The sequence below is a fragment of the Lacerta agilis genome, chromosome 12 (assembly GCF_009819535.1).
Source record: "Lacerta agilis isolate rLacAgi1 chromosome 12, rLacAgi1.pri, whole genome shotgun sequence".
In the NCBI taxonomy this organism is placed as follows: Eukaryota; Metazoa; Chordata; class Lepidosauria; order Squamata; family Lacertidae; genus Lacerta; species Lacerta agilis.
In genome coordinates this window covers 4,747,290-4,773,881 of record NC_046323.1, presented here as the reverse complement: position 1 = coordinate 4,773,881, position 26,592 = coordinate 4,747,290, and the positions used below count along the sequence as shown (strand labels likewise).

The following is a 26,592-nucleotide window of genomic DNA, read 5'->3' as shown; positions in this document are numbered from 1 at the left end:
AACCAACTAACCAACCAACCAACCCCACTCTGAGGCCTCATTCCCACAAGCAGTAAATGAGGTGATGTCTGGACGAGGGGACCCACATGACAGAATCCTCCTCCACACAAAATATTCTCTGAAACTAGCACCTGGGGAGGTGGTTTCTCGGCGACCTTCATTCCTGCCAGATTTCTGTGCTCGCCTGCTGTCTGCCCAGAAAGTGGTATGTTACCAACATATTTGCTCCTTATGACAACTAGTTCTCATTTCCTGGTTGAAAGGTTTTGCAACCAGCCCTTCCCATCAGGAGAGATGCCCTCAGATCTGCAGGTCCATGAAAGGTTTTAAAGGGATCGGAGGGTAACCAGCATTTCCAAGGCACTGCCAGAACTGCTGCGAAAGACTGGACTCAATCCGGTTAGCACCCAGATATTTCTAATGGATAGCATTTTTGGCCTTGGGGCAAGGGAGACCTGGGTTCGGGCACCCCATATAGTCATGGAGGTGACTGGGTGGCTTGGGTACTTATTATATCTCAGCTTTACCTAGCCTCAAAGTTTGTTTTAAAGGCAAAATAGAGTAAGAATATGGATGTTGTGTTTTCCTTGGAGATCACCTTAGATGCAAATTATTTGAATACCAGACTGTTCGACAGCAGCATCCACTTGAGTAGATGCTATAAAAAATGCATTATGAAAATAAAAATTAATTAAAGCCTACGAATGCCTGACCCTACACACCCCAAAGTTCATTAAAATGCCTGCCACATTCACACTAATTAATACATCACAAATACTAGTTGGCAAATTGGCATTGCTGATTAACAGTGCAATTCTCACTATGCCTACTCAGAAGGAAGCCCTATTGAATTAAATGTGGCTTACTCCCATGTAAGTGGATTCAGAATTGCAGCTTTAATTACATTCCAGGCAGGATGAAAACAGACCAATTTATTTTCTGAAAAGCTCAAGGTAGGTATCGCTGGACTTTTAAAAAATAAAACACCACCAACCAAACAACAACAACAACAACAACAACATCAACAACAATGGAGTAATGTTATTGGTTCCTATCTGCAATAATCTAATGCTGACAGAGAGTAGTATTTTATTTAGTAATTAACAGTGTAAAGGGGAGAGAAGCTGTCATGTTGGTTCTTAAGCTGGGGAATGTGATGAAAGATGATATCTCCGATCTCATCCTTTCCACTTGTTTAGGATTGTCAGGATGAGAAATGTCAGCATTATGAAAGCTCAGCTCTGCTCTTGATATGATAAAACCCTTCAAAAGCCAGTCTCCCTCCCTCCCTCCCTCCTTCCCCTCCTTTCTCTCTCCCTTCACTTGCTGCTTCTTTTTTATTTATCCTGTTTTGTTAGATGGCAGAAATATAATTCTTTTCTTTCTTCCTATTATAAGCCACCATTTTTGTTTTATTATATGTTTCACAACCCCTAATGTCCCACTGAAAATTACCTTGTTAAATGACAGTGTTTCAAAGCCATGAATCCTTCCCCCCCCCACCCCATTCCCTCTGAGGTTTGAAACAGTCAACAGACTGTAAAGAATAAATAATAAAAAAGTATTGATTATTTTGATGACTGTGAGATTCAATTAAGTATTAATTTTGCCCTCCAGTGGACCTATCAAGGTATTCAAAAGGGAGGGTTCGGCTTGAACTAAATGCGCACTGAGTGCTTCAGCCTTAAATAGGGAGAAAATGTGTTTACCTACAGTATTTGAAGAAGAGTGCATTGATGCACAGAGTCCAATATTTAAGTGCTGTGCAAATTAAACCCTGGTGACAGTGACATTGTTTTCGGCGATATGAGTATTGACTAAAGAAGTGCATTTGATGACAGCTTAAACTATTTGTATTGATTAACATTTTCATAGATTATCATGTGTCATATCAAATTCACTTTTCAGACATGAATACATTAAAAAAACCCATAGGCAACCACATCGACCAATGTGCGGATGGGGCAGAGGGAACATGCTAACCAACCTACTTGTGCGCTGGTCACCTGTTCTCTGCATAAGAACCATTTAGGCATGAACTTAGCAATAAATAGTTGGGAGATCGCACAACAAGGTCACTTGTTTCTTTTCGGCTCCCCACCCCCTACCCCCCACCCCAGTTTCTGCTATTTATTGGCAAAACTGAAGAATGCTAGATTGTTTTGGAAATCGTAACTGAACTCCCTCCCCCTCCATTCCTCTGAATGAGAAGATCAAATAGATTCAGATAATCAGGAAACATTTGAAAACTATACATATATATATATTGCGTTATGGAATTATAATGTCCCAAACACCAGCACGATTGCAAAAATTTAGTAAGTATCCTTTGCTAGTTTTGTCTTTTTTGAAATGTGCATATATATGTTTCTTTTATTTGTCTGCCTGCCTGTATATTTATCTATCTTTTCCCTTAAGTGTGAGATTATGGGCTTTCAGAGCCTAATAACCCAAAGGCAAAAGTAAACCTTTCATTGCCTTGCCTTGATTGTTTTTTGATTATATGAAATACTTGTGCCATTTGAATTATTACTTTGCAGTGTTGTTGAAACAGTTTTAATATTGTGAGCGTTGCTGTTTTGCTTCTGATTTGATTGCTATTGGGAGAGAGAGAGGGGAGAGAGAGAGAGAGCTCTAGGACATTCGCAGGCTTAAGAAAGAAAGCGATGCTGGACCATCACCCCTTTCTTACCGCAATAAAGTAAAGAGCGAGGTGTAAAAAAAAACATGCACACAAAAGAAGCGCGTCCCACAATTAAAGCTGCGCTGCTTATGTAGCTTCCACTGAAGTTTTCTCTCCAAAGCATCCGGAATCTCTCTCACATGCTAGTTGAGCTTTAATAGGGTGGGGAGTAATGGAAAACTCATTGGATCTGTAATAGCTCTTCACTTGACTGCAGCCAGCAATAACAGCAGGAGCAGCCAGAGATAAGAGAAGGAGTGTGTGTGTGTGTGTGTGTGCGCGCAAGAGAAAAAGGGGAGAGAGAGGGAGTGAGAGAGAGATAGAATACGCGCACCAAAGCTGCCACTTCCCTCCCCCCCTCACTCTTTTCCCCCCACATCCTAGGATCCAATGATAGCTGGACAAGTCAGTAAGCCCTTGCTGTCACTGCGGAGTGAAATGAATGCAGAGTTGAGAGGTGAGAACAAGGCAGCTGCTTCAGACAACGAGCTGAATGAGCCCCTGCTTGCGCCCGTGGAATCAAATGACAACCAGGACACTCCCAGCAAGCTCTTCGGTAAGTCTGCCTAGGTATTTCATGTTTGGGTGGTTGTCGCCTGGTGTCACAGGAGGCGAGAGGGGATGGGTACCGGTTTGGTGGAGCCAACTTCTGCGGAGCAGAGAGCACTTTGGCCATGTTCTCCAGTCCCTGCCCAGCTTGGGGGCTGGCAAAAGTTTGATCTGGGGGGGATGGCTCTGTCTGTGCAGCTGTACAGCTTGCCACCTGCAAGCCACACGCTCTGGAGCAGTTCTCAAACAGCCCCATAGACATTTGTGGGACACCCACCATGCTGCTCTTGCTACCTTTTGTCTCTCGGGTGTTTCATTCTTGTGCTACCATGTTGTCCAGAAAAAGTAATCACCTGTGTTAGTTGCTTTGGTTTTATTGCGAATTATTGCGTTAAATCTTGAGGGTGCAGGCAGCGTTTCTGATTTTCCTTGCGCTGTCCCCGAACACTCTTGTCTAGAGTAAACTTTTCTTAAATATTTAGGAGTCCCCCCCCCTTTTGTTTGTCGCTCTTTAAAAAGAGATCATGCTTCTTCACCTTTGGTTAGCCATTATAATTCCACTTTAGGAAAATTTGTTTTGAGTTTAATTTAGTGTAAACTTAAAGAGTTTTGTATTTTAAATGAAAGAAGGAAATGAAATACATCTTGTAGACTAGAAATGTATTTAATGGTACATTTTGGTATACTGTGAGTAAACTGTGTGTTTTAAACAGCTGGATAATAGCTAAAGAAAACGTAGCCTTTCAGGAATATTGGTTTCATTTCCAAAATGAAAATAAGAAGTGTGACACTCCAGCCCAGACATCTGTCATTCAAACCAGTGACACCCTGTAAGACAACTCAAGCAACTGTAATCTCTAATCAGAAAAGGGAGCAGAGTGTGTTCGGGGTGTGTGCTTGAGTGATAGATGTTGATATATGTCTGTGCCGGAGCAGTACTACACAGTAGAATGTGACATTTGGATTCTGCAGCAATTGCTTCTGAAAGAGTCTCTCTTAATTATTTCCACGTGTTACTCTTTTTAAAAAGGGGCTAGGAAGCATGTACAGGAAACATGCATTTGTATTTTGCAAAAGTATCTTGTTTGGAAGAAGAATGTACCTTTTAAAAAAAACAACAACCAAAATCATTATTTTTGAAATCTGTAAGGAAGGTGAAGGTATACTCAGATGTCTGTATTTTCACTACAGCAATAAGCTGCAAAATGATTTTTGCAAGAGGTTCATGCAATATTGATCAAAAGAGATGCCCCATCATTTTAGAGAGACAGGTAGATCCACAGAAATAATGTAATTATATAACATGACCAACTGCATAATTATATTTGAATTATATAATGCCCACTATAGACTGTCATTTCCTATTAAATACAAGTTGTTAGTGATATCTGTTTCTATGAAAAGAAGCAAAAATAAGACAATTTCCTTTTCACGTGTGAATGTTTAGCTGCCATCTAATTGAATCTATTTCATGCAGGGAGTGACATGTGATGTTTTCAAAAATTATAAAGCTGATATTTCCAAGTAACATCTGAATTTTTAAAATAATCTTAAATGTCCAAGTATTTTGAAAGTAAGAGATCGATTTTAAAAATCTGGCTGCTTTGGAAGTTGACTATCCAAAATTATTTACTACTAAATTCATTTAGACATCAAATTCAGAACAAAACTATTTGTGCTCTTGATTGCTGCTCATTAGGCTATGTGTTTTAAGTACAGACACAAGTTTTATAATAAAGAATAGCATCTCCTTAATGATGATTATATGATTATTTATAGTAGAAAACTTCTGTTCAGGTATTGCTAGAATAAGAGTAATATTTCTATATTGTTTTAAATTGCCATAGAATTAAATTGCAACAGGTCAATTGATGGTGAAAAATATGCAAGAAAGGTGACTAAAAATTAGATCTCCTTAAATTAATATAAACACTGAAATCTCAATTATTTCAACAGATGTTTAGCACTTAAATCTTTTATCAATGGGACTTGAAACAGTGGAATTTTGGCTGAAGGCTCCTTCTTTTAACAGTACCAAGAGAGCAAAAGATCAAGTTCCTAGTTTGCATCTATTTGATGCAGCTGGAGTGAATACTGTAGTTGTAAATGATCCTCTTTAAACCACTAACAGGCCAGTCCTATACATGTCTACTCAGAAACAAGACTCATTGAGATTATAGTACTTAATCCCAGGTAAATGTCACAGGATTGCAGCCTTAATCAGGAACAGTCCCATTGATTTGAGTGACAATGCTTGAGGGGGGCAACACTAAATATCCGTGTATAGAAGGCACTTCTATAGAGTTGTACTTTGCATTCAGATTATATATACCTCTAATTAAGGGGAGATGTTGGAGGAGAAAGGGACGAGGGTTTGGCTAGAAAAGGCAACAGAAGTGTATCAGAGACACATGGGAATGTTTAGACCATGTAATGCCTGTAATTTGTGGTGTGGTTTTGTATATTTAATTAAACAAAATTAGGACATTCAATTTTTCTTGTCTGTAGAAGAGAAAGTTCCCCATGTGGCGCTGTGGTCTTCCGTAACAGTTCCCCAGTGTTTAGAAAAGTTGATGTCATTATTCGGGTCATATTTTATAATCATTGTTTATGTATCTGGATGTCACGCTTTCGTCATTTGGTTAAACATTTGTATTATTTTATAGGACTCTGCATCTTTGTCAAGAGTGTATCTCTTCTTAACACAAAGGGGATGGAATAATGGTGGAGGCCCTCAACTTCCACTCACCCCACCCCCCTGGGCGTTGCAGTATCTCACAGTTTCCCACAATTGTAGTGTTAAGACTGTTTTCTGTGTTAATATCAGATAGGACATAGTAGGAAGCTGGCTTTTTTCCAAGCAGCAGCTCCAGGTTTAGGTGGCAGAGATTCAGGATTAAGATTGATAGTACTCCTTCTTCTTTCTCCTCTTCCCCCATTTTTTTCTTTTTTTGGCTTGTGCAGGCAATACAACACACTTCTGGCTTGCCTCCAAAATGTACACTTTGGCACCAGTGGCAGAGAACTGAAGAACACTAGCCTGAGTTTATTTAGCTTTCAAACAAGTGTTAAGAACTTTGACAAAGATCCTTGGCTAACGTAACTGGTTTTAATACATTTCTATGTCCTAGTCTTCATTTTGTGAAGTACCTTCTTTTTAAAAGTACCCCCCTTCCGCAATGAAACTCTAATTCTTGTGCTTATCAGCTTATAAACATCTGATATCTTTCCTGTGCTTAATTCTGGGAAAATATTACCTGGGTGAACCTAAGTTCCCTTTAAAGTGAATGCGAAAGTCGTGATAAAGGACCATTGTGTTCTCTAAAGTATTACATCAAGAGTAATATTTTGCTTAACTTGCATAGTTCTAAGAGCTACATTCCACTAATGTGATATAAATCCAGATTTCATTGAGAAACATGAGGTCACAGAAGACCATGTAGCATTTAAGTGATACATTATTTATTCCTATTAATAGTGGGATGGGGCGGGGATTTGATCACTATTTTGGTTAGCATGAGGATATTAAGAAGTAAGCAGAAAGTTTGTAGAATGATTTAGTTTATAGGCTTGCCGCTGTGCAGAGAATTAATAAATATATGTTCACTGTAGTACTGCTTTTCCAGTTCGTGACATTGGCACAATTTTAGGTCTCTTACAAGCATAACAGCAGACAGGATGTGTACTATATAATTTGACTCTGTGAATACTATTTCCCGCATGATATTTTAAACCTAATAACGGTTTTATAGCACATAATTATTAATCCTCGACATGGCATTTATATACACCATAACTATATTTTTGTTTTAAGCATTCACCACCAGACTCTTCATGTGAACAGGCATTAAATATCAAGGGCTATAATAATAATTGTAGTGTCTCAGAGGTTTGCACCTCCACCTGTGTCCTGCATGCCCCTAAAAAGTCTCTTACTGCAGTCTTACGGAATAACAAAGTTCTTCTAGGGTTAGGGGGACAGGCTCTCTCTGGTGGTCTAATGCCACTGGCAGTGCCTTCTTGCCCTTTTGCCACAGCTACCCCCCCCCCCCGGTGGCTTGCTCTGTGCTGCTGTGTTGGGCCGCGCAGAGACCGCTGCCTCCTGCTGGTCGCTGCCACTCCCCGAGTTCAAGGAGTGGGTCCTGCTGCCAGAGGAAGGGGCTAAGAAGCTCTTTTAGGCTCCTACTCCCAGACAGCACAAGCGATGCTGTTAGTATCGAAACGTGGGATTTTTTTAAACGTATAGTAAATAAAACCAAAGTCTTCCATTTGAGGTACAGCCCAGCTGACCCTGAAATCAGCTTTAGGCATGATTTGACTGGTCCTCCCAATCAGGTGGGCGGAAATAATACATTTCAATAATAGTCAGATAGAATCCAATTCCAGTTTTCCTATTATATGTAACCCAAAGTGAAAATCTATTTATGATGTGGGGAATGGGAACATTTGAGCCAACTTCTTGACGTGTTTTGTGAAATTTAAGACTGCTTAGTGATCGTAACAACAGTGCCTAGAATATACCGGTATATATACACACACAAATAATTTTTTTAAAAAAATTGCTGCATTGCAGGGGGGTTGAATTAGATGACCCCTGGAGGTCCCTTCCAACTCTTATGATTTGATTCTGCATGTTATTTTATTGCAAGGGGGACCATAGCATAACCTTTTGCCACGGGAGATGCGCAGTACTCTTTGTTAGCACTAGTGGATTTCACTTGGGCGCGTTAGTTTATCACAACCTTCGTCAACTTGGCGCCCTCCAGATGTTTTGGACTACAATCCCCACCGGCCCCAGGCTGGGACTGATGGGTGTTGTAGTCTAAAACATCAGGAGAGCACCAAGTTGGTGAAGCCGGTTTCTTTATCAAATCAAAGTTACCTTTGCATATGCTGCATAACTTTTCAGAATTAAAGTGCTCAAATAATAAAATCCAGTGGTTTACTCCCTTGGAATGAAAAGAAACAGGGCATAACCAAACTTGTATATCCTGTGTATAGACCTCCTGATTTCAATAGAATAACTAAATGAGATGCTGGGAGATACATGATTAGATCTCCTTTAGTGCTTGCTTTAGTTTAGAACAACAGCAGGTGATTTAGATAAGGGGAGGGAAAACACAATTCTGAAAGGTTACATACTCTCACACCTGCTCCTGTCCAGCCCCTTCCCCAATAACCAAAACTAAAACAAACAAACAAATCCATAGAAGAGATCTGATCATGAATCTCCCAGCACCTCATCTCCTTTGGCCTGTACTCTCGGTTAACTGTGTATAAGAATTATGGAATTACCCTTGCAGGCTTGGTTCCCATTGATTTCACTGGGAAAGAGTTATGCACATTCTTAGCTCTCCCAATTAAATGGGCGAGACTTTCAGTGCTTAACTGGCTAGTTAAAAAACACATTTTTTTTAGTTTTGCTTTCATTCATCTGCTGTCAAATGCCCATAGACATTTTAGGGGACAGAGCAACACCAAATATTGGCAGCTATTTAAGTAGACCACTAGGAAGTATTGATGTTTTGAGACCAAGGCCTGAAAAACTGGTTTGGGGCAGAAAGGATATCGAGGATTTCATCTGTGCCATACAGGACCCTAAGGTTTTTTTTTAATGGAAAGCTTGGGGGATGAATTGGATGGTGGAAAATACTATGATTCCTTGTTATGGTTTGGAATTATCCATGTTAAAGAGGATACATGCTCTTGAACAAAATGCATTTATTTTTAGAGTTCACCTTCAGAGTTGTATATAACCATATCTGCTCTGGTTAAAACACATTCATGATTTCATAACATAAAGCAAAGCATTTGGGCATATTCTTATCTAACATATGCAACATTTCCCCATCTATGCGCTTTGCTCTGAACAAGAAAGGACTGCAATATTATATAGTCCTGTGAGCTTTAAAATAAGCCAAACTCCCCCCCCCCAAATTGATAACCAGTATTGTTTTGATGAATAAATAAACAATAGTTAACGATGAATCTGTCATTAATTATCTAGCAAACTACTTCAGTAACAAAGACTGTAGTCCAAGAGAGAAGAAGAAAAATGAAATCTCAGTAGAGAGAACCACAGTTTGAAACTGAACTGCTCTCTGATTGCCAGATACGTACTGTACTCTGCTTTTCAGTATAAAAACCTGCTTGCCTCTTTGGCAGCAGAAACAGCAGAAACAACTGTACTGAAAACTTTAGAGAATACTCCTGCTCTACAGGTGAAACTCAAAAAATTAGAATATCGTGGAAAAGTCCATTTATGTAAGCAATTGTTTTCATTAGCTATTGGAGTTTAATATATGAGATAGACTCATGACATGGAAAGCGAGATATGTCAAGCCTTTGTTTGTTATAATTGTGATAATTATGGCATACAGGTGATCAAAACCCCAAAGTTGAGATTGTTAATTTGGGGTTCTCAGCTGTACACTATAATCATCACAATTATAACAAAGAAAGGCTTGACATATCTCGCTTTGCATGTCATGAGTCTATCTCATATATTAGTTTCACATTTTAAGATGAAATACTGAAAGAAATGAACCTTTCCACGATATTCTAATTTTTCGAGTTTCACCTGTATATGCTGAAACTATTACAGCAGCATATGGTGCCACCTGTTCTTTCAACCACAAGTTGTAGCTTTTAGGCTGCAGTCTTGTCCTGTGTTCCATGCACATTTTTGCCACTGGGCTCCACATAACTTCGCTGAGTGTATGAGTGGGAAATTGCAGCCATAATATTTCCCTTATAGATATAAATCAGGCACTAATTTCTCTTTCGTATGGCAGACCGCATGAATGTCTAAAATTGATGCTCTGAGCAACTCGGGGGAAGGAGACCTCACAACAAATAAACAAATACTGAGTAAATGTTTTATACAAAAGAACCATCATAACATGATTTCTCGGTCTTAAGTATAAATCCTTGCAGACGTGTTCAGGGACAGCAATTTGGGTAATCATGCTAAACAAAATTTCTGATAAAAATGGTTTGTAGAGAAAGGTTGTACTAAAATATATATTCATGTACTTAGATTATGGTTTTCAGGTCTTTTTTCCCTTGATCAAGTTTTTTTGGACCTTTTTTCAGGTGCATAAATAAAGACAATTAAAAAGCACTGTAATTATTTAATTCAAAAGAAGTAATTTGTCCCTAGTTTTTCATCATTTTGAAGCTGGGTATTCTATGCAAAGCATAATTTAAAAATGTGCCATATATTTAGTTGTATATGGTGTGATTATTACTCAGTGAGACTTGGGAAGCATATATGCTTAGTCATGGCTTAAAAGTCACAAAATATTAGCTATAACAGAGCAAATGAAACCAACACACACAACATTGTGTTCTGCAGTAGTTGAGGGAAACCAATACTTACTCCTGTTTCATAACCAATAACCAAGGTTCCTATTACTTAAAAGCGTTCTTACAATCTAACCCCAAAACTATTTACTTCGAAGTTAGCCACACTATTATAAATAGAAATTACTCATAGGTTACTATGCATAATTAACTTTTGCCATTGATGCAAAATGTCAGATTAACCATCTGATCTAAGTGTATGCAGAACATTTTTCTTAATTATTTTTAGTCCATTTGTTTTCCTTTGCTGAAACCTTTTATTTCAATATTAATTGCCATTTGTTTCCTTGTTAATTTATTAAACTCCAATTTCTATTTTTTCTTTGACTTCTTTCTTTGACTTGGCCACCCAGTCAGACGAGTGGCATAGAAATAATAAAATTGTTATTGTTGTAGTTTTAAAATCTGACTTTTCTTTTTTGCTGTGGAGGTAACAGCAATGAAGCTGATTTTGGTGCCTGCCCCTAGTGGTGCCCAATTTATTTGCACAGAATGCTATAAATGTTTCATAATTCGGTCATTCCAAATTGGGGGGGGGGGGAATCACTGGCCACCACAAACATGTCAACTGTCTCCCTGGAATGATCCAAAGTTCAGGGCATTTGGGGAAAATAAAATGTCGGGTGCAAAGAGCAGCTGCCAAAATTAGTTCTGCTGTTGCCTCTCTGGAGAAAAGACAAGGCCCCCTTATCCCTAAACGGGATGTGACTAACAAAAACGTGAGCCCTTCATTCATTCCACAGAGCATTCATTTTTGAATGAATGAAAATGATGGCGATGATTTTTATTAAATTACATTAAAAAAGGTAAAGATAAAGGACCCCTGACAGTTAAGTCCAGTCGCAGACGACTCTGGGGTTGCGGCGCCCATCTCGCTTTACAGGCCGAGGGAGCCAGCGTTTGTCTGCAGACAGTTTTTCCGGGTCATGTGGCCGTTTACCTTCCCACTGGAGCAGTACCTATTTATCTACTTGCACTTTGACGTGCTTTCGAACTGCTAGGTTGGCAGGAGCTGGGACCGAGCAACGGGAGCTCACCCCGTCGCGGGGATTCGAACCGCCGACCTTCTGATCGGCTAGCCCTAGGCTCAGTAGTTTAGACCACAGCGCCACCCGCGTCCCTAAATTACATTTATGTGTTGCCTAATGTAAAATGCCTCTATGTGACATGAACATACAACACAATTCAAAGAAACGGGCCTTATTGAGTTCATTTTCTCATTCATTGAAAAATGAATGCAGCTGAGCGCCGCAGCCCCAGAGTCATCCGCAACTGGACCTAACGGTCAGGGGTCCCTTTACCTTTTTACGCTCTGTTGATACAGAGGCACATAGGCATGAGGTGACTTTCATATATACATACCCAGCTAGATCAGGAACCATGCAGGCAAGTGAATGTTGTTTGCATGATTACTGACATTTTACCTGCTTCCTCTAGCAACCAGAGCTGAACCCACAGTTTCTGTTTCTGGATCTGGATCTGGAACTGCAAATGTACCCCGGATTTGACAGTTAGTGCTGTCAGCGCTGATGGCCTGTTTGGAAAATGAGGACACGGCATTTGGTCTCCTCTTGGTCCTGCACATATGACTGCTGCTGTCAAAACTGACAGTGCCAATCATCCGATTGGCAGATAGAGTTAATTTCATTGCTGTGCATGTGTACCAATGGATTGGGACCAAAAAGACAAGGATGTGTGGTGCAGCTGAACCCACAATGACTGATTTAGCTGCTGTTAGCAAATTTTAAAAATAGTTTCCGTACCTTCCGATTTCATTACATTATTTAAATTTCTACACTTTTGGAATATCTGGTAATACTGATGTGTACTATACTTTTCTCAGTTTCTTTTAAAGTGTTTATACCAAATGGTGCTGAAGGACGCGGGTGGCGCTGTGAGTTAAACCACAGAGCCTAGGGCTTGCTGATCAGAAGGTCGGCGGTTCGAATCCCCGCGACGGGGTGAGCTTCCGTTGCTCGGTCCCTGCTCCTGCCAACCTAGCAGTTTAAAAACACCTCAAAGTGCAAGTAGATAAATAGGTACCCTTCCGACGGGAAGGTAAACAGCATTTCCGTGTGCTGCTCTGGTTCGCCAGAAGCGGCTTAGTCATGATGGCACATGACCCGGAAGCTGTATATAAAGCGAGATGAGCTGGCCAATAAAGCGAGATGAGCACCGCAGCCCCAGAGTCGTCCGCGACTGGACCTAATGGTCAGGGGTCCCTTTACCTTTACCTTTACTTTTACCAAATGAAGTCAGCTTTGGGCAACTCCATCAAACGTAGGAAGGTTACATCTTTGCCGTCAATTTCCTAACAAATTCCCTTGACATAATCCATATGGATTATGTTCAGCTAGTGTTTACTTGGAGCAGACCCATTAAAATTAATAGCTCAAAGTTAGTAATTAAGTTCAGTGGGTCTTTTCTGAGTAAAAGTTAGTTTCATCAGCTTCAGTCAAACTGTTAAGCTTTGTATAGAAAAACATAACCCCCAAGATATTTGTTTCTATAAAACCGCAGTTTAAATGCTTGCTGTTTCTGAAGGAACATATTTCTTAGCAAACTGTAAACAGATAATTTGAGAGAGAATGGGTATGTTCTTTGATTGCGAACCTTGCTAGTTTGTGGTTGAGATTAATAATACATCAGATATTCACACATTAAAAGGAGATGGATGTGAAGGGGGAGAGAATGGGACATAGTTATTTATTCAAACTCTCCAAGGGAATGTGGAGGTTAGCCAGAAGAAAAGTTAGATTTGCCCAAATATGCACTTTTATCACTTAATACCTTCTGGCATACCTTTCTCTATCTCTAATATCCTATCTTATATAGTTCTGTTATTGTGTTTTCTATCTTAGTTTTTGTTCTTCCTGGTGCTTCTGTAATTTTCGGTTTTAAAACCTTTTCTATACAAAACTTCCGCATCATATGTCTGGCATTTAGCACTGCAGAGTAAGAAATCAGTTAATGTATTTTTAGATGCTCATACTGAGGGTGGCGCTGTGGTCTAAACCACAGAGCCTAGGGCTTGCCGATCAGAAGGTTGGCGTTTTGAATCCCTGCGATGGGGTGAGCTCCTATTGCTCGGTCCCTGCACCTGCCCACCTAGCAGTTCGGAAGCATGCCAAAGTGCAAGTAGATAAATAGGTACCACTCCAGCGGGAAGGTAAACGGCGTTTCCGTGTGCTGCTCTGGTTTCGCCAGAAGCGGCTTAGTCATGCTGGCCACATGACCCGAAAGCTGTATGCTGGCTCCCTTGGCCAATAAAGCGAGATGAGCGCCGCAACCCCAGAGACATCCGCGACTGGACCTAATGGTCAGGGGTCCCTTTACCTTTACTGAGCAATGGGCCCTTCACAAAATCTCCCATGCACCTCATCCCTAAAGCTGCCTATCTGCAAATAAGACTTACGGATTTAAATGAAACCTAAGTTGAAGTAACGGCACTTAAGATGATCTCATACCCCATTATTAGGAAGATAATTCTACTAAAATAGCGAGAGTTATTTGCAAGTAATAAATCCCATTTAGAGATTGTGTGGAGCATCCTCAGTATGGCATGTAAACACACAATGTGGATGTAGGTAGAAGATTAGGGGCCACTCACACACCCAAAAGCAGTATGGTATGTCTGATATGCACTTGGCATAAATTTTATTAATATGGCTTAAAATTTCAAATAGCTATCGTGTTAACACATTTATTCGCTTGCATTTATGTTTTATGCCATTTTACCTTGGCTTGCAAATATTCTTTCCCCTCAGCCCTGGCTGCAACCACAAATTTCTGGTTTGGGGCTTGTTTCCGGCAATACCAATTAATTAGTTCCATCAGTAATATATCCTTTAAAAAGCCTGATTGGGGGAAGATTTTTTTTTATTTATGTTCCTGTCTGATTATGTATCATTGTAAAAAAAACTAGCTGTAAAACAGAAGGGAACAAAACTGTGTTTGTCTGTGACATCTCTGTGCCTATGTTCTGATACAGTTTTGACACTATCAGAAATGGGACAAAGCCCATTTAGTTTGAAAGCACAGATCATCGGGAGAAGAATAACACTCCATTTCTATTCTGACTCAAGAGGCTGTTCTCCTTAAAGGAGCTGAAATTGTATTTTCTTTCTAAGTATTTCAAGTACTTAATCAAGGTGCAGCCCCTTAAAATTGTTGTCTGTCTCTTTAACATTAACCTACTACTTGTTAGTTCAGTGTAAAAAAAATTCTTTTCAAATTGGTAAAAAAAAAAAAGAACTTGTTCCTCTGTGGGAGATGAAATTTCATTTTCTGAGAACCTGATTTGCCTCCAGCTATTGTTTAAACTTCAACAATTTTTAGTATACTGGTTTCAAGCAGCAGCCAGTTTAATCTGTGAATTAATCAGCTAAAACTAGTTGATTAATCAGCGGGGCTGAAAGTTAAGACCACACTTGTTGATTTTTAATAGGATTTTGGTTCTGGTGGGTTACTGTAACAGAGAATGAAAAAGAAAGCAGTTACTGTATGTTTTTTTTAACCTACGTTTCTTCAGAGTGAAGTAACACAGGCTGCATTCACACAACAGTTTATTCCATTTCCCCAGCTTTAATTTTCACATTACGTTTGAGCTTTCACATGACATAAAAGCCACATCTGGAAAGCTAATGGAATATAGTGTATGTTTATTGCTCCTTTCAGTGATATTTGATTCAAGAAATATCTGCTTGCCGCCCCATTTAACATGGAAAATGGCTGGAGTAAAGTGACAAAATTTGGGGCAGTATCCCAGCAAACTGTTATTTCTTGCTGTTTTCAGGAGGTGGTTCATAAGGAATGGAAGCATGCATGCGCGTAAAGGGGGGGGGTTGGAAGTAGTGACACTGCCTGTGACATTTGTTGTTGTGTCACACCATGCCCACTGGAGTGAATAAGATATCGTGCAGCATGCAAGTATAGCGGTAACCCCCCCCCCAAAAAAAAAACCCCAGTTCCCTACGGGTGTGTGCCTAGGGGTTGGCTGGGTTGGCCTGGGCCAGGGTGCAAGTCCAGGTGGGTGCAAAAATCATGCACTGTTATATGGTGGTTCCGCTCCTTCCTCCCTCCTGGGCCGTGTCCAGAAAGTTGTGGTGGGGGATGAGTGTTCAGACCCCTGGGCCCTCACTTGTGGGGTGCCTCTCCCCCATGCTTTTTAACATCTACATGAAGCCACTGGGAGAGATCATCAGGGGGTTTGGGCTGGGTGTCCATCAATATGCAGATGATACCCAGCTCTACCTCTCTTTTAAATCAGAACCAGTGAAGGTCCTGTGTGAGTGCTTGGAGGTGGTTGGAGGAAGGATGGTGGTTAATGAATTGAGGTTGAATCCTGACAAGACAGAAGTACTGTTCTTGGGGACAGGGGGCGGGCTGGTGTGGAGGACTCCCTGGTCCTGAATGGGGTAACTGTGCCCCTGAAGGACCAGGTGCGCAGCCTGGGAGTCATTTTGGACTCACAGTTGAATTCTGTGTCCAGGGCGGCTGTCTACCAGCTGCATCTGGTATGCAGGCTAAGACCCTACCTGCCCGCAGACTGTCTCGCCAGAGTGGCGCTAGTTATCTCCTGCTTCGACTACTGCAATGCGCTCTACGTGGGGCTACCTTTGAAGGTGACTCGGAAACTGCAATTAATCCAGAATGCGGCAGCTAGACTGGTGACTGGGGGCGGCTGCCGAGACCATATAACACCGGACTTGAAAGACCTACATTGGCTCCCAGTACGTTTCCGAGCACAATTCAAAGTGTTGGTGTTGACCTTTAAAGCCCTAAACGGCCTCAGCCCAGTATACCTGAAGGAGCGTCTCCACCCCTATCATTCAGCCTGGACACTGAGATCTAGCGCCAAGGGCCTTCTTTCGGTTCCCTCACTGTGAGAAGCAAAGCTGCAGGGAACCAGGCAGAGGGCCTTCTTGGTAGTGGCGCCCACCCTGTGGAACGCTCTCCCATCTCATGTCAAAGAGATAAACAACTACCTTACATTCAGAAGACATCTGAAGGCAGCCCTGTTCAGGGAAGTTTTTAATGTGTGATACTTTCCTGTATTTTAATCTCTGTTGGAAGCCGCCCAGAGTGGCTGGGGAAACCCAGCCAGATGGGCGGGGTACAAACAAACAAACAAACAAACAAAGCAAGCCTCTTTGGCTCTGGGCACCTCGGTGGAGGAATAGGCTATCGCAGCAGCCCTCTCTGCTAGCGGAGCAGAGCCAACACCGATTGCCACGGAGGAAGTCACTGATGGAGTGCGAAAGGTGATGAAAAGCAAACTTTTCGAGTATCTGGTCCATGGTCTCTCCCGGCTCTGGAGGCACCGATGCAGCTCCTTGCCAAGGGCACAGGGGAGCCTGGGTACGCGTCAGGTCGGTAGCAGCAGGTACTGCAGTGTGAAAGGAGCACCGGACAATGGGACAGATGTGCTGGCGTTGTAATCAGGAGAACTAACGTGGCATCGCCAACATCTGAATGCACCCACAATGACCTCTCTGACCCATGCGGTACCTAAGACCCTCTCCTGTCTAACTGATGTTCAGTGGGAACCGTCTGTTGGGAGAGGGAGTGCCACCTTTGGAAAATGGCTTTCTTTCTGGCACTTGCCAAAGACGTTATTCTTTTCTTCCCGGGCATTTGGGCAACACTAATAGTTTGGCTTTTAGCGGCTGGCTGCGTGTGTGTTTATTCCAGTGCGGGGTGGTGTACTTTTAGACAAACACTCTTAGTATATCCGTTTTGTTTTGATCAATTTTTAATTTTTAGATAGTTTGTATTTTATGTTCTTTGTAAACCGCTTTCAGTTGTCTGAAGCAATGGATAAATCATATGCACGTAACTAAAAAAAAGAGGATCGCTGTATGACAGGAGGCGGCGGCGGGGGGGGGGAGGGTAGTGCAAAGCTGAGATGATCTTGTTCAGTGAGCTCCTATCTGGGGTAAGATTTGAACCACAGACTTCCCAACTTATAGCTCGTTCTCTTATCTGCCAGTGATTTTATCCTGCAAGCAGTGGAGATACACTTTTATCTGGCTCATTTCTACTTGTTCGAACCTTGTGTTTTTATAGGATTCTGAAGCAGGGTAAATAGCATCACAGAAAGCTGATGGCCTTTCTCCTATGCCTGTTATTTTGCCATTCTAAAACATGAAGATTGTGATAAATAGCACAAAATTGGATTTGTCATAAGTTTGTATCCACTCCATATATGTATGTGTGTGTGTGTGATTCGTCCAGCAATGGCAAATAGCTTTCTTCTAAGGGAGAGCTACCCATCAGACAAAACATTCTTCTCTTATAGGATCTGGTGACTTCTGTTTCAGTGTATCTGAAGAAGTGTGCATGCACACGAAAGCTCATACCAAGGACAAACACAGTTGGTCTCTAAGGTGCTACTGAAAAGAATTTTCTATTTTGTTTCTCTTATAAGCAGCCAGATTTTTAAAAAGCATGTTGCCGGTAGGTGCTTGTTGCAGTGTTGCCCTATATTTGTAAAAGAACTGTATACACGCATAACTTTTTCAAAACAAACACACAAACAAAAATTCCTTCCAGTAGCACCTTAGAGACCAACTAAGTTTGTTCTTGGTATGAGCTTTCGTGTGCATGCACACTTCTTCAGATACACTGAAACAGAAGTCACCAGACCCTTATATAATTTTTCAGTGCCTAATACCACTGCAGAGTATCAATGCACAATGAAATCAGATGGCTGCTTCTGAAGCCAATGGAATTGCATGGGTGAACATTTTTTTTCCTGAGAACAAATGTGGCATGGTGGCTAGATTGTTGGACTAGAGTCTGGGAGGCCCGGGTTCAAATTCCTACTCAGTCATGAAGCTCACTGGGTGACCTTGACACAGTCGCTGTCTCTTATCCTAGCCTACCTCACAGGATTGCTGCAAGGATAAAAAGGGGTGGGAGACACATGTGTTACCTTGAGCTTCTTGGAGGAATGATGGGATATAAATGTAGTAATAATGATGATGGTATTTTTTTCCAGACTTGCCAGCAGCTCTACAAGATGTAGATTGTCTCACTTACACGAACCATCTGCTTCATCATATATATATATATATATATATATATATATATATATATATATATATATATATATATGGTTCCTTGTTCTTTAACTTTAGCACCAAAGATTGTAACATGGGTGATGGAGTCCGTCTGTCCCCCCGCAAAAAAACAAAAAACAAACCTAATTTACTCCTGCTTTTATTTTTCTGCAGCTGCCTGTGTTGAGCAAATATTTTGCAGTTTGTCCAACCTGTTTTATTATTTTGAAAGCCCTTGGTAAATACTCATGTTTGCAATGGGCGTGCAATATTTATTCAAGAATTTGAATAAGTCATGATCCTTTCTGGGACTAGATGCATTAAATTCTCACATGAGCGGCATGTGTGTGTTTCAGAGTGACTACTGTAAGAATTGTTCATATATTAAGCTGTTTAAGGGGTATATTTGGTCATATTCTATGTCCTATATATCTATTTTCATTTGAAACATAGGAAATAAATCCATTATATAGTCCAATATACACATTTAAAGGTAAAGGTAAAGGGACCCCTGACCATTAGGTCCAGTCGTGTCCGACTCTGGGGTTGCGGCGCTCATCTCGCTTTACTGGCTGAGGGAGCCAGCGTTCAGCTTCCGGGTCATGTGGCCAGCATGACTAAGCCGCTTCTGGCGAACCACAGCAACACATGGAAATGCCGTTTACCTTCCCACTGGAGGTATTTATCTACTTGCACTTCGTGCTTTTGAACTGCTAGGTTGGCAGGAGCCTGGGACAGAGCAATGAGAGCTCACCCCGTCGCGGGGATTCAAACCGCCGACCTTCTGATCGGCAAGCCCTAGGCTCCATGGTTTAACCCACAGCGTCACCTGCGGCCCAATATACACATTTAAGTCCCATTGAAACCAATGAGAATTGTATCCTGTGGTATCGTCCACTGATGGGTGGCTCTTCAGTGCAGCAGAGGCTCCTTCCTGCTGTCCTCTCAAACTTCCTCCTCTGCTGTTCCAAAAAGGTCGCCAAGTTTGGAGCAGATTTGGGGGTGGCAGCAAAGGAGCCTCACAGTGTATGTGTGCAAGTGTCAGGATGCTGTCAGCAACTCCCGGCTGGTTGCCTTGTTGTTGTTCAGTCGTTCAGTCGTGTCCGACTCTTCGTGACCCCATGGACCAGAGTACGCCAGGCACGCCTATCCTTCACTGCCTCTCGCAGTTTGGCCAAACTCATGTTAGTAGCTTCAAGAACACTGTCCAACCATCTCATCCTCTGTCGTCCCCTTCTCCTTGTGCCCTCCATCTTTCCCAACATCAGGGTCTTTTCTAGGGATTCTTCTCTTCTCATGAGGTGGCCAAAGTACTGGAGCCTCAACTTCAGGATCTGTCCTTCTAGTGAGTACTCAGGGCTGATTTCTTTGAGAATGGATAGGTTTGATCTTCTTGCAGTCCACGGGACTCTCAAGAGTCTCCTCCAGCACCATAATTCAAAAGCATCAATTCTATGGCGATCAGCCTTCTTTATGGTCCAGCTCTCACTTCCGTACATTACTACTGGGAAAACCATAGCTTTAACTATACGGACTTTTGTCGGCAAGGTGATGTCTTTGCTTTTTAAGATGCTGTCTAGGTTTGTCATTGCTTTTCTCCCAAGAAGCAGGCGTCTTCTGATTTCGTGACTGCTGTCACCATCTGCAGTGATCATGGAACCCAAGAAAGTGAAATCTCTCACTGCCTCCATTTCTTCCCCTTCTATTTGCCAGGAGGTGATGGGACCAGTGGCCATGATCTTAGTTTTTTTGATGTTGAGCTTCAGACCATATTTTGCGCTCTCTTCTTTCACCCTCATTAAAAGGTTCTTCAATTCTTCCTCACTTTCTGCCATCAAGGTAGTATCATCAGCATATCTGAGGTTGTTGATATTTTTTCCGGCAATCTTAATTCCGGTTGGGGATTCATCCAGTCCAGCCTTTTGCATGATGAATTCTGCATATAAGTTAAATAAGCAGGGAGACAATATACAGCCTTGTCGTACTCCTTTCCCAATTTTGAACCAATCAGTTGTTCCATATCCAGTTCTAACTGTAGCTTCTTGTCCCACATAGAGATTTCTCAGGAGGCAAATGAGGTGATCCGGCACTCCCATTTCTTTAAGAACTTGCCATAGTTTGCTGTGGTCGACACAGTCAAATGCTTTTGCATAATCAATGAAGCAGAAGTAGATGTTTTTCTGGAACTCTCTGGCTTTCTCCATAATCCAGCGCATGTTTGCAATTTGGTCTCTGGTTCCTCTGCCCCTTCGAAATCCAGCTTGCACTTCTGGGAGTTCTCGGTCCACATACTGCTTAAGCCTGCCTTGTAGAATTTTAAGCATAACCTTGCTAGCGTGTGAAATGAGTGCAATTGTGCGGTAGTTGGAGCATTCTTTGGCACTGCCCTTCTTTGGGATTGGGATGTAGACTGATCTTCTCCAATCCTCTGGCCACTGCTGAGTTTTCCAAACTTGCTGGCATATTGAGTGCAGCACCTTAACAGCATCCTCTTTTAAAATTTTAAATAGTTCAGCTGGAATATCATCACTTCCACTGGCCTTGTTGTTAGCAAGGCTTTCTAAGGCCCATTTGACTTCACTCTCCAGGATGTCTGGCTCAAGGTCAGCAACCACATTTCCTGGGGTGTATGAGACCTCCATATCTTTCTGGTATAATTCCTCTGTGTATTCTTGCCACCTCTTCTTGATGTCTTCTGCTTCTGTTAGGTCCTTTCCACTTTTGTCCTTAATTGTGGTAATCTTTGTACGAAATGTTCCTTTCATATCTCCAATTTTCTTGAATAAATCTCTGGTTTTTCCCATTCTGTTGTTTTCCTCTATTTCTTTGCATTGCTCGTTTAGAAAGGCCCTCTTGTCTCTCCTTGCTATTCTTTGGAAATCTGCATTCAATTTCCTGTATCTTTCACGATCTCCTTCGCATTTTGCTTGTCTTCTCTCCCCCGCTATTTGTAAGGCCTCATTGGTCAGCCACTTTGCTTTCTTGCATTTCTTTTTCATTGGGATGGTTTTCGTTGCTGTCTCCTGTATAATGTTACGAGCCTCCATCCACAGTTCTTCAGGTACTCTATCCACCAAATCTAAATCCTTGAACCTGTTCTTCACTTCAACTGTGTATTCATAAGGAATGAATGAATGAATATGTGGGAATGAATACACTTCAACTGTGTATTCATAAGGAATTTGACTTAGATTGAATCTTACTGGCCCAGTGGTTTTTCCTACTTTCTTCAGTTTAAGCTGGAATTTTGCTATAAGAAGCTGATGATCTGAGCCACAGTCAGCTCCAGGTCTTGTTTTTGCTGAGTGTATAGAGCTTCTCCATCTTTGGCTGCAGAGAATATAATCAATCTGATTTCGATGTTGCCCATCTGGTGATGTCCATGTGTAGAGTCGTCTCTTGTGTTGTTGGAAAAGAGTGTTTGTGATGACCAGCTTGTTCTCTTGACAGAACTCTATTAGCCTTTGCCCTGCTTCATTTTGATCTCCAAGGCCAAACTTGCCAGTTGTTCCTTTTATCTCTTGACTTCCTACTTTAGCATTCCAATCCCCTATAATGAGAAGAACATCCTTCTTTGGTGTCATTTCTATAAGGTGTTGTAAGTCTTCATAGAATTGATCAATTTCGGTTTCTTCAGCACTGGTAGTTGGTGCATAAACTTGGATTACTGTGATGTTAAAAGGACTGCCTTGGATTCGTATCGAGATCATTCTTTCCTGATTTATACTTTCCTGGTTGCCTAGGAAAGTATAAAGACAAGGAAAAGTTTATTATCGTGCTTTATTATTTCAATCTTTACAGAAAGAGGCTATAGAACCAGCCTCTTGGATAATGGCGTTGTCCCGAGTGAATCTCCACCCCCCCTGTCTCTCCAACTTCCTCATTTGTCATCCTCATCACCTTCTCCACGGGTGCTGCTACGTGCCCTCTGCCTTTGAGCTCTTCGCTCTCCTACTTTCAAGGCTTGCCAGGTTCTGAGAGATGGAAGGTCTGTAATGCTTTCGAATGACACGTCAACTGGGTGTTGTTCTGGCTCTCCCATGATTTCCCCCTCATCTGCCTCTGAGCTTCTACCTCCCTCAAACCCCTGTTGTAAATCTACACCAGGCTTCCTCAAACTCAGCCCTCCAGATGTGTTGAGACTACAGTCCCCATCCTCCCTGACCACTGGTCCTGCTAGCTAGGGATCATGGGAGTTGTAGGCCAAAAACATCTGGAGGGCCGAGTTTGAGGAAGCCTGATCTACACTGTCTTCTCTTCCTCATCCCTGGAAGGGTCAGGATGAGGAGGTGGTCTCCACCATTCCTCCTCTGCCCAGTCCCTGACAGCGAGTGTGTGGAAACTGCCTTCCTTTCCTAACCTGCTGGCACTAACCTCAGCTAGATCAGCTTCCATCTGCATAGGCACACCACTGGCTACAACCCACCTAATTAGATTTTGGCAAGTGCAACACAATGTATTTTAAAGAAAATATCATACAATCAAAGAATTGTGAGTTGGAAGGGACCGTGAGGGTCACCCAGTTCAACTCCTGCAAAGCAGGAATCTTTGGTCCAGCGTGGAGCTCAAACCCATGACCCTGAGATTAAGAGTCTCCTCTTCTACCAGCTGAGTTATCCCAGGTGCTGGGAAAAGGATCAACTTTCCAGACTTGAGAAGGCGGAAGCTTTGCCTGCTTTAGATCCTTGTGTACTGCCGTGCGGCATCTTCTCCGGGCTCAACCCAGACCCTCCTTTAAAATAAAATAAAAACCACTTCCAGTCTCTGCCTCCTCTTCAGTTTTCAGCTGCTGATAGCAACACGGGCAGCAACTGTCGGCAACATTTGGGAAAGATCGCTGAACATCTATTAATAGTGCCCCCCAAAAGCTGACAACTCTTAACAACACATACTTTAAAAGGAGATGTTTTGGGGGATAGAGAGATGAAAAGTGCTGCAGATTTTGCTGCCGCAAAATGTCAGAGGGCCACGGGTTACCCACCCACACAAAAGGGTGCACTGAAAGGATAGAATGGCTGAGCAGATATGATTTTAATGATTTACAAGAGCTGTGTTCCTGGATGAGACCACCATTCTCTTTGCAGTTTAGAACAGGCAAATCTTGAAAATATTTTTTTCCCCTTATTTATTTTTCCGCTGTGTAATTGATACACATATAGAGTACTGATATTATCCAGCAGGGAACCAAAGTTTTGTGAGTCAGTTTCATTTTGCTGTTATTGTTGAGCAGAAAGACTACTCTAATGTTTGGCATGGGTTGGAGACCTCCCTTGAACTTCTCCTATGATCTGGGTAGGATCCCAAGAGGCTTCCTCTGAGGGAGGAGTTTCCTCCAGTAAAAGAAGCATCTCTGAATACTATCCATTGTGCCTGCATACATATAATAAAAAACTTCTTCACAGCACTCACTTGCTATTCTTGAAAATAATAATAATATCCAGTACTATCTGTGGAATACCAACCCCAAAATCTTTTCTATGATTTATTTATTTACCCACTTTATACTTCCACCATTACAGAGTTCTCAAGGTGGTTTAATATATGCTAAAAGAATGAAGTGGCATATAAAGTTTGCTAAATCAATAAATAACATTAGACAATGAGAGAGAATGGCTAGCCAAAGGTCAATCAGCTTTGAACCCAAATCTCCCTGGTCCGTCTGAAACTCTTAACTGTCCCTCCACTGTTACATTACAAGTAATTAAAATGCATATTAGAGTCAAGGGCTGAATTAAGCAAACATTTACTTGCTGGAGTAGTTCAGTTAATAACATTCACAAATTAAAATGCAATTAATTCTTAATGTCCTGGTCCTCTTACATGTGCTGTTAATCTGTGAAACACTTACAGAATTATATCATGTATTTATGTTACTTGCCCACTCCATCCCTTCATACAGAATTGTGCAAGCTCTACTCATTGGCTCGAACTCTTAGAAATATGATCCATGGATGCAGGAAAGCTGGCTGTGATAACTGTGATCTTCAGGATTATGAGCAATGAATGCAATTCAGGCAAATGTTGTTTAAAGTCCTATGGAATTCAAGAGGACATAAAAGCTTAATGGTGGACTGTAGCCACGTTTATTTCATCGAGACTTGAATGTTCCTAACTTCCTCTAAAAGGTACTCCTCAACAGAAACTGGAACCAAATCAGGCATTCTGCTTTGAATGTTTTAAGAGGTGAATGTAAAAATACCACTAGAATTCAGTATACACTTGGGCAAAAAAGAAAAAGAAAGGCACAAATACAGGATGGGTGACACCTGGCTTGAGAGCAGTACATGTGAAAAGGATCTAGGAGTCTTGGTAGACCATAAACTTGACATGAGTCAACAGTATGATGCAGCAGCTAAAAAAGCCAATGCAATTCTGGGCTGCATCAATAGGAGTATAGCGTCTAGATCAAGGGAAGTAATAGTACCACTGTATTCCGCTCTGGTCAGACCTCACCTGGAATACTTTGTCTAGTTCTGGGCACCACAGTTCAAGAAGGATACTGACAAGCTGGAACGTGTCCAGAGGAGGGCAACCAAAATGGTCAAAGGCCTGGAAACGATGCCTTCTGAGGAACGGCTTAGGGAGCTGGGTATGTTTAGCCTGGGGAAGAGAAGGTTAAGGGGTGATATGATAGCCATGTTCAAATACTGTATATAAAAGGATGTCATGTAGAGGAGGGAGAAAGGTTGTTTTCTGCTGCTCCAGAGAAGCGGACACAGGGCAATGGATTCAAACTACAAGAAAGAAGATTCCACCTAAACATTAGGAAGAACTTCCTGACAGTAAGAGCTGTTCGACAGTGGAATTTGCTGCCAAGGAGTGTGGTGGAGTCTCCTTCTTTGGAGGTCTTTAAGCGGAGGCTTGACAGCCATCTGTCAGGAATGCTTTGATGGTGTTTCCTGCTTGGCAGGGGGTTGGACTAGATGGCCCCGGTGGTCTCTTCCAACTCTATGATTCTATGAACTGTTTACAGGTAGGTAGCCGTGTTGGTCTGCCGTAGTCGAAACAAAATAAAAAATAAAAAAAATTCCTTCCAGTAGCACCTTAGAGACCAACTAAGTTTGTTATTGGTATGAGGTTTCGTGTGCATGCACACTTCTTCAGATACCATTAATCAGCTGGTTTGTGTTTTGTCCGTGTAGTATTTCCTTCTTACTCATGCTGATTCATTCCGCAGTTAGTCCCCCCACCCCCCACCCCGATGCCATTCAGATGGCAGTTGGAGTAGACCATCACAGGCACAGCAATGTCTTGTCATCTGTAGCGTATCAATACGTTTTTAAAATGATGCAGTAACCTGAACCTTGTAACAGTTTATGATTCATCTGAGAATTCTTATAGAACCTCAGTGTCACAGAGACCTGGAGAGCAGTAGCTGACTGCTTTGGCGAAACACGGAGCCATGCCCGCGACTTAGTTGCTAAGAAATCATATTGATCCAATTCATCATTAAACTTTTAAGTTAAGGGGGGGGGGATATCAAGCACGTGGGGGGGGGAACACTTGTGATTGTTTGAGGCTTAGAATGCATGTAAAACTGTGCCACACTAATACAGATATCGATTTGTTATGATTAATACATGTGATTTCATGCATTCCCTATGTATTGTACTTAGTGTTCTTTTTTGAAAGAGGGGAACATTTTTTGTTCTTTTATTTCCACCCCCCTAATTCGTTCTTTATTACCCCTTTGCTTTAAAACAAACAAACAAACAAACAACCGCAGTAGCTGACTTGTGGTGGAGGAAAGACATTAAAGGGCACCCACACAACAGAAACACAACAGAAATGGTCGTAATGAGTGATCACGTAACCATGAGGCACAATATATACTCACACCCAAACCTCAGCCGTCTTAACATTTGTAATGGTGCTAATTTCCCAGTGCTTTTTAAAATATGCTTCCACATGAGCTCTCAAAACCCATAAAAG

General features: G+C 41.7%; 1 protein-coding gene across 2 annotated transcripts in view; it reads left to right on the top strand.

Moving 5' to 3' along the window:
• POU6F2 (POU class 6 homeobox 2) overlaps positions 1–26,592 on the top strand; it is a 314,499-nt gene that overhangs the window by 71,366 nt on the left and 216,541 nt on the right. For both annotated transcript variants that reach the window (XM_033165828.1, XM_033165829.1), the window contains exon 2: positions 3,068–3,239. In XM_033165828.1, the coding sequence (XP_033021719.1) occupies positions 3,068–3,239 (172 nt within the window). The remainder of the gene's footprint in view (positions 1–3,067; positions 3,240–26,592) is intronic.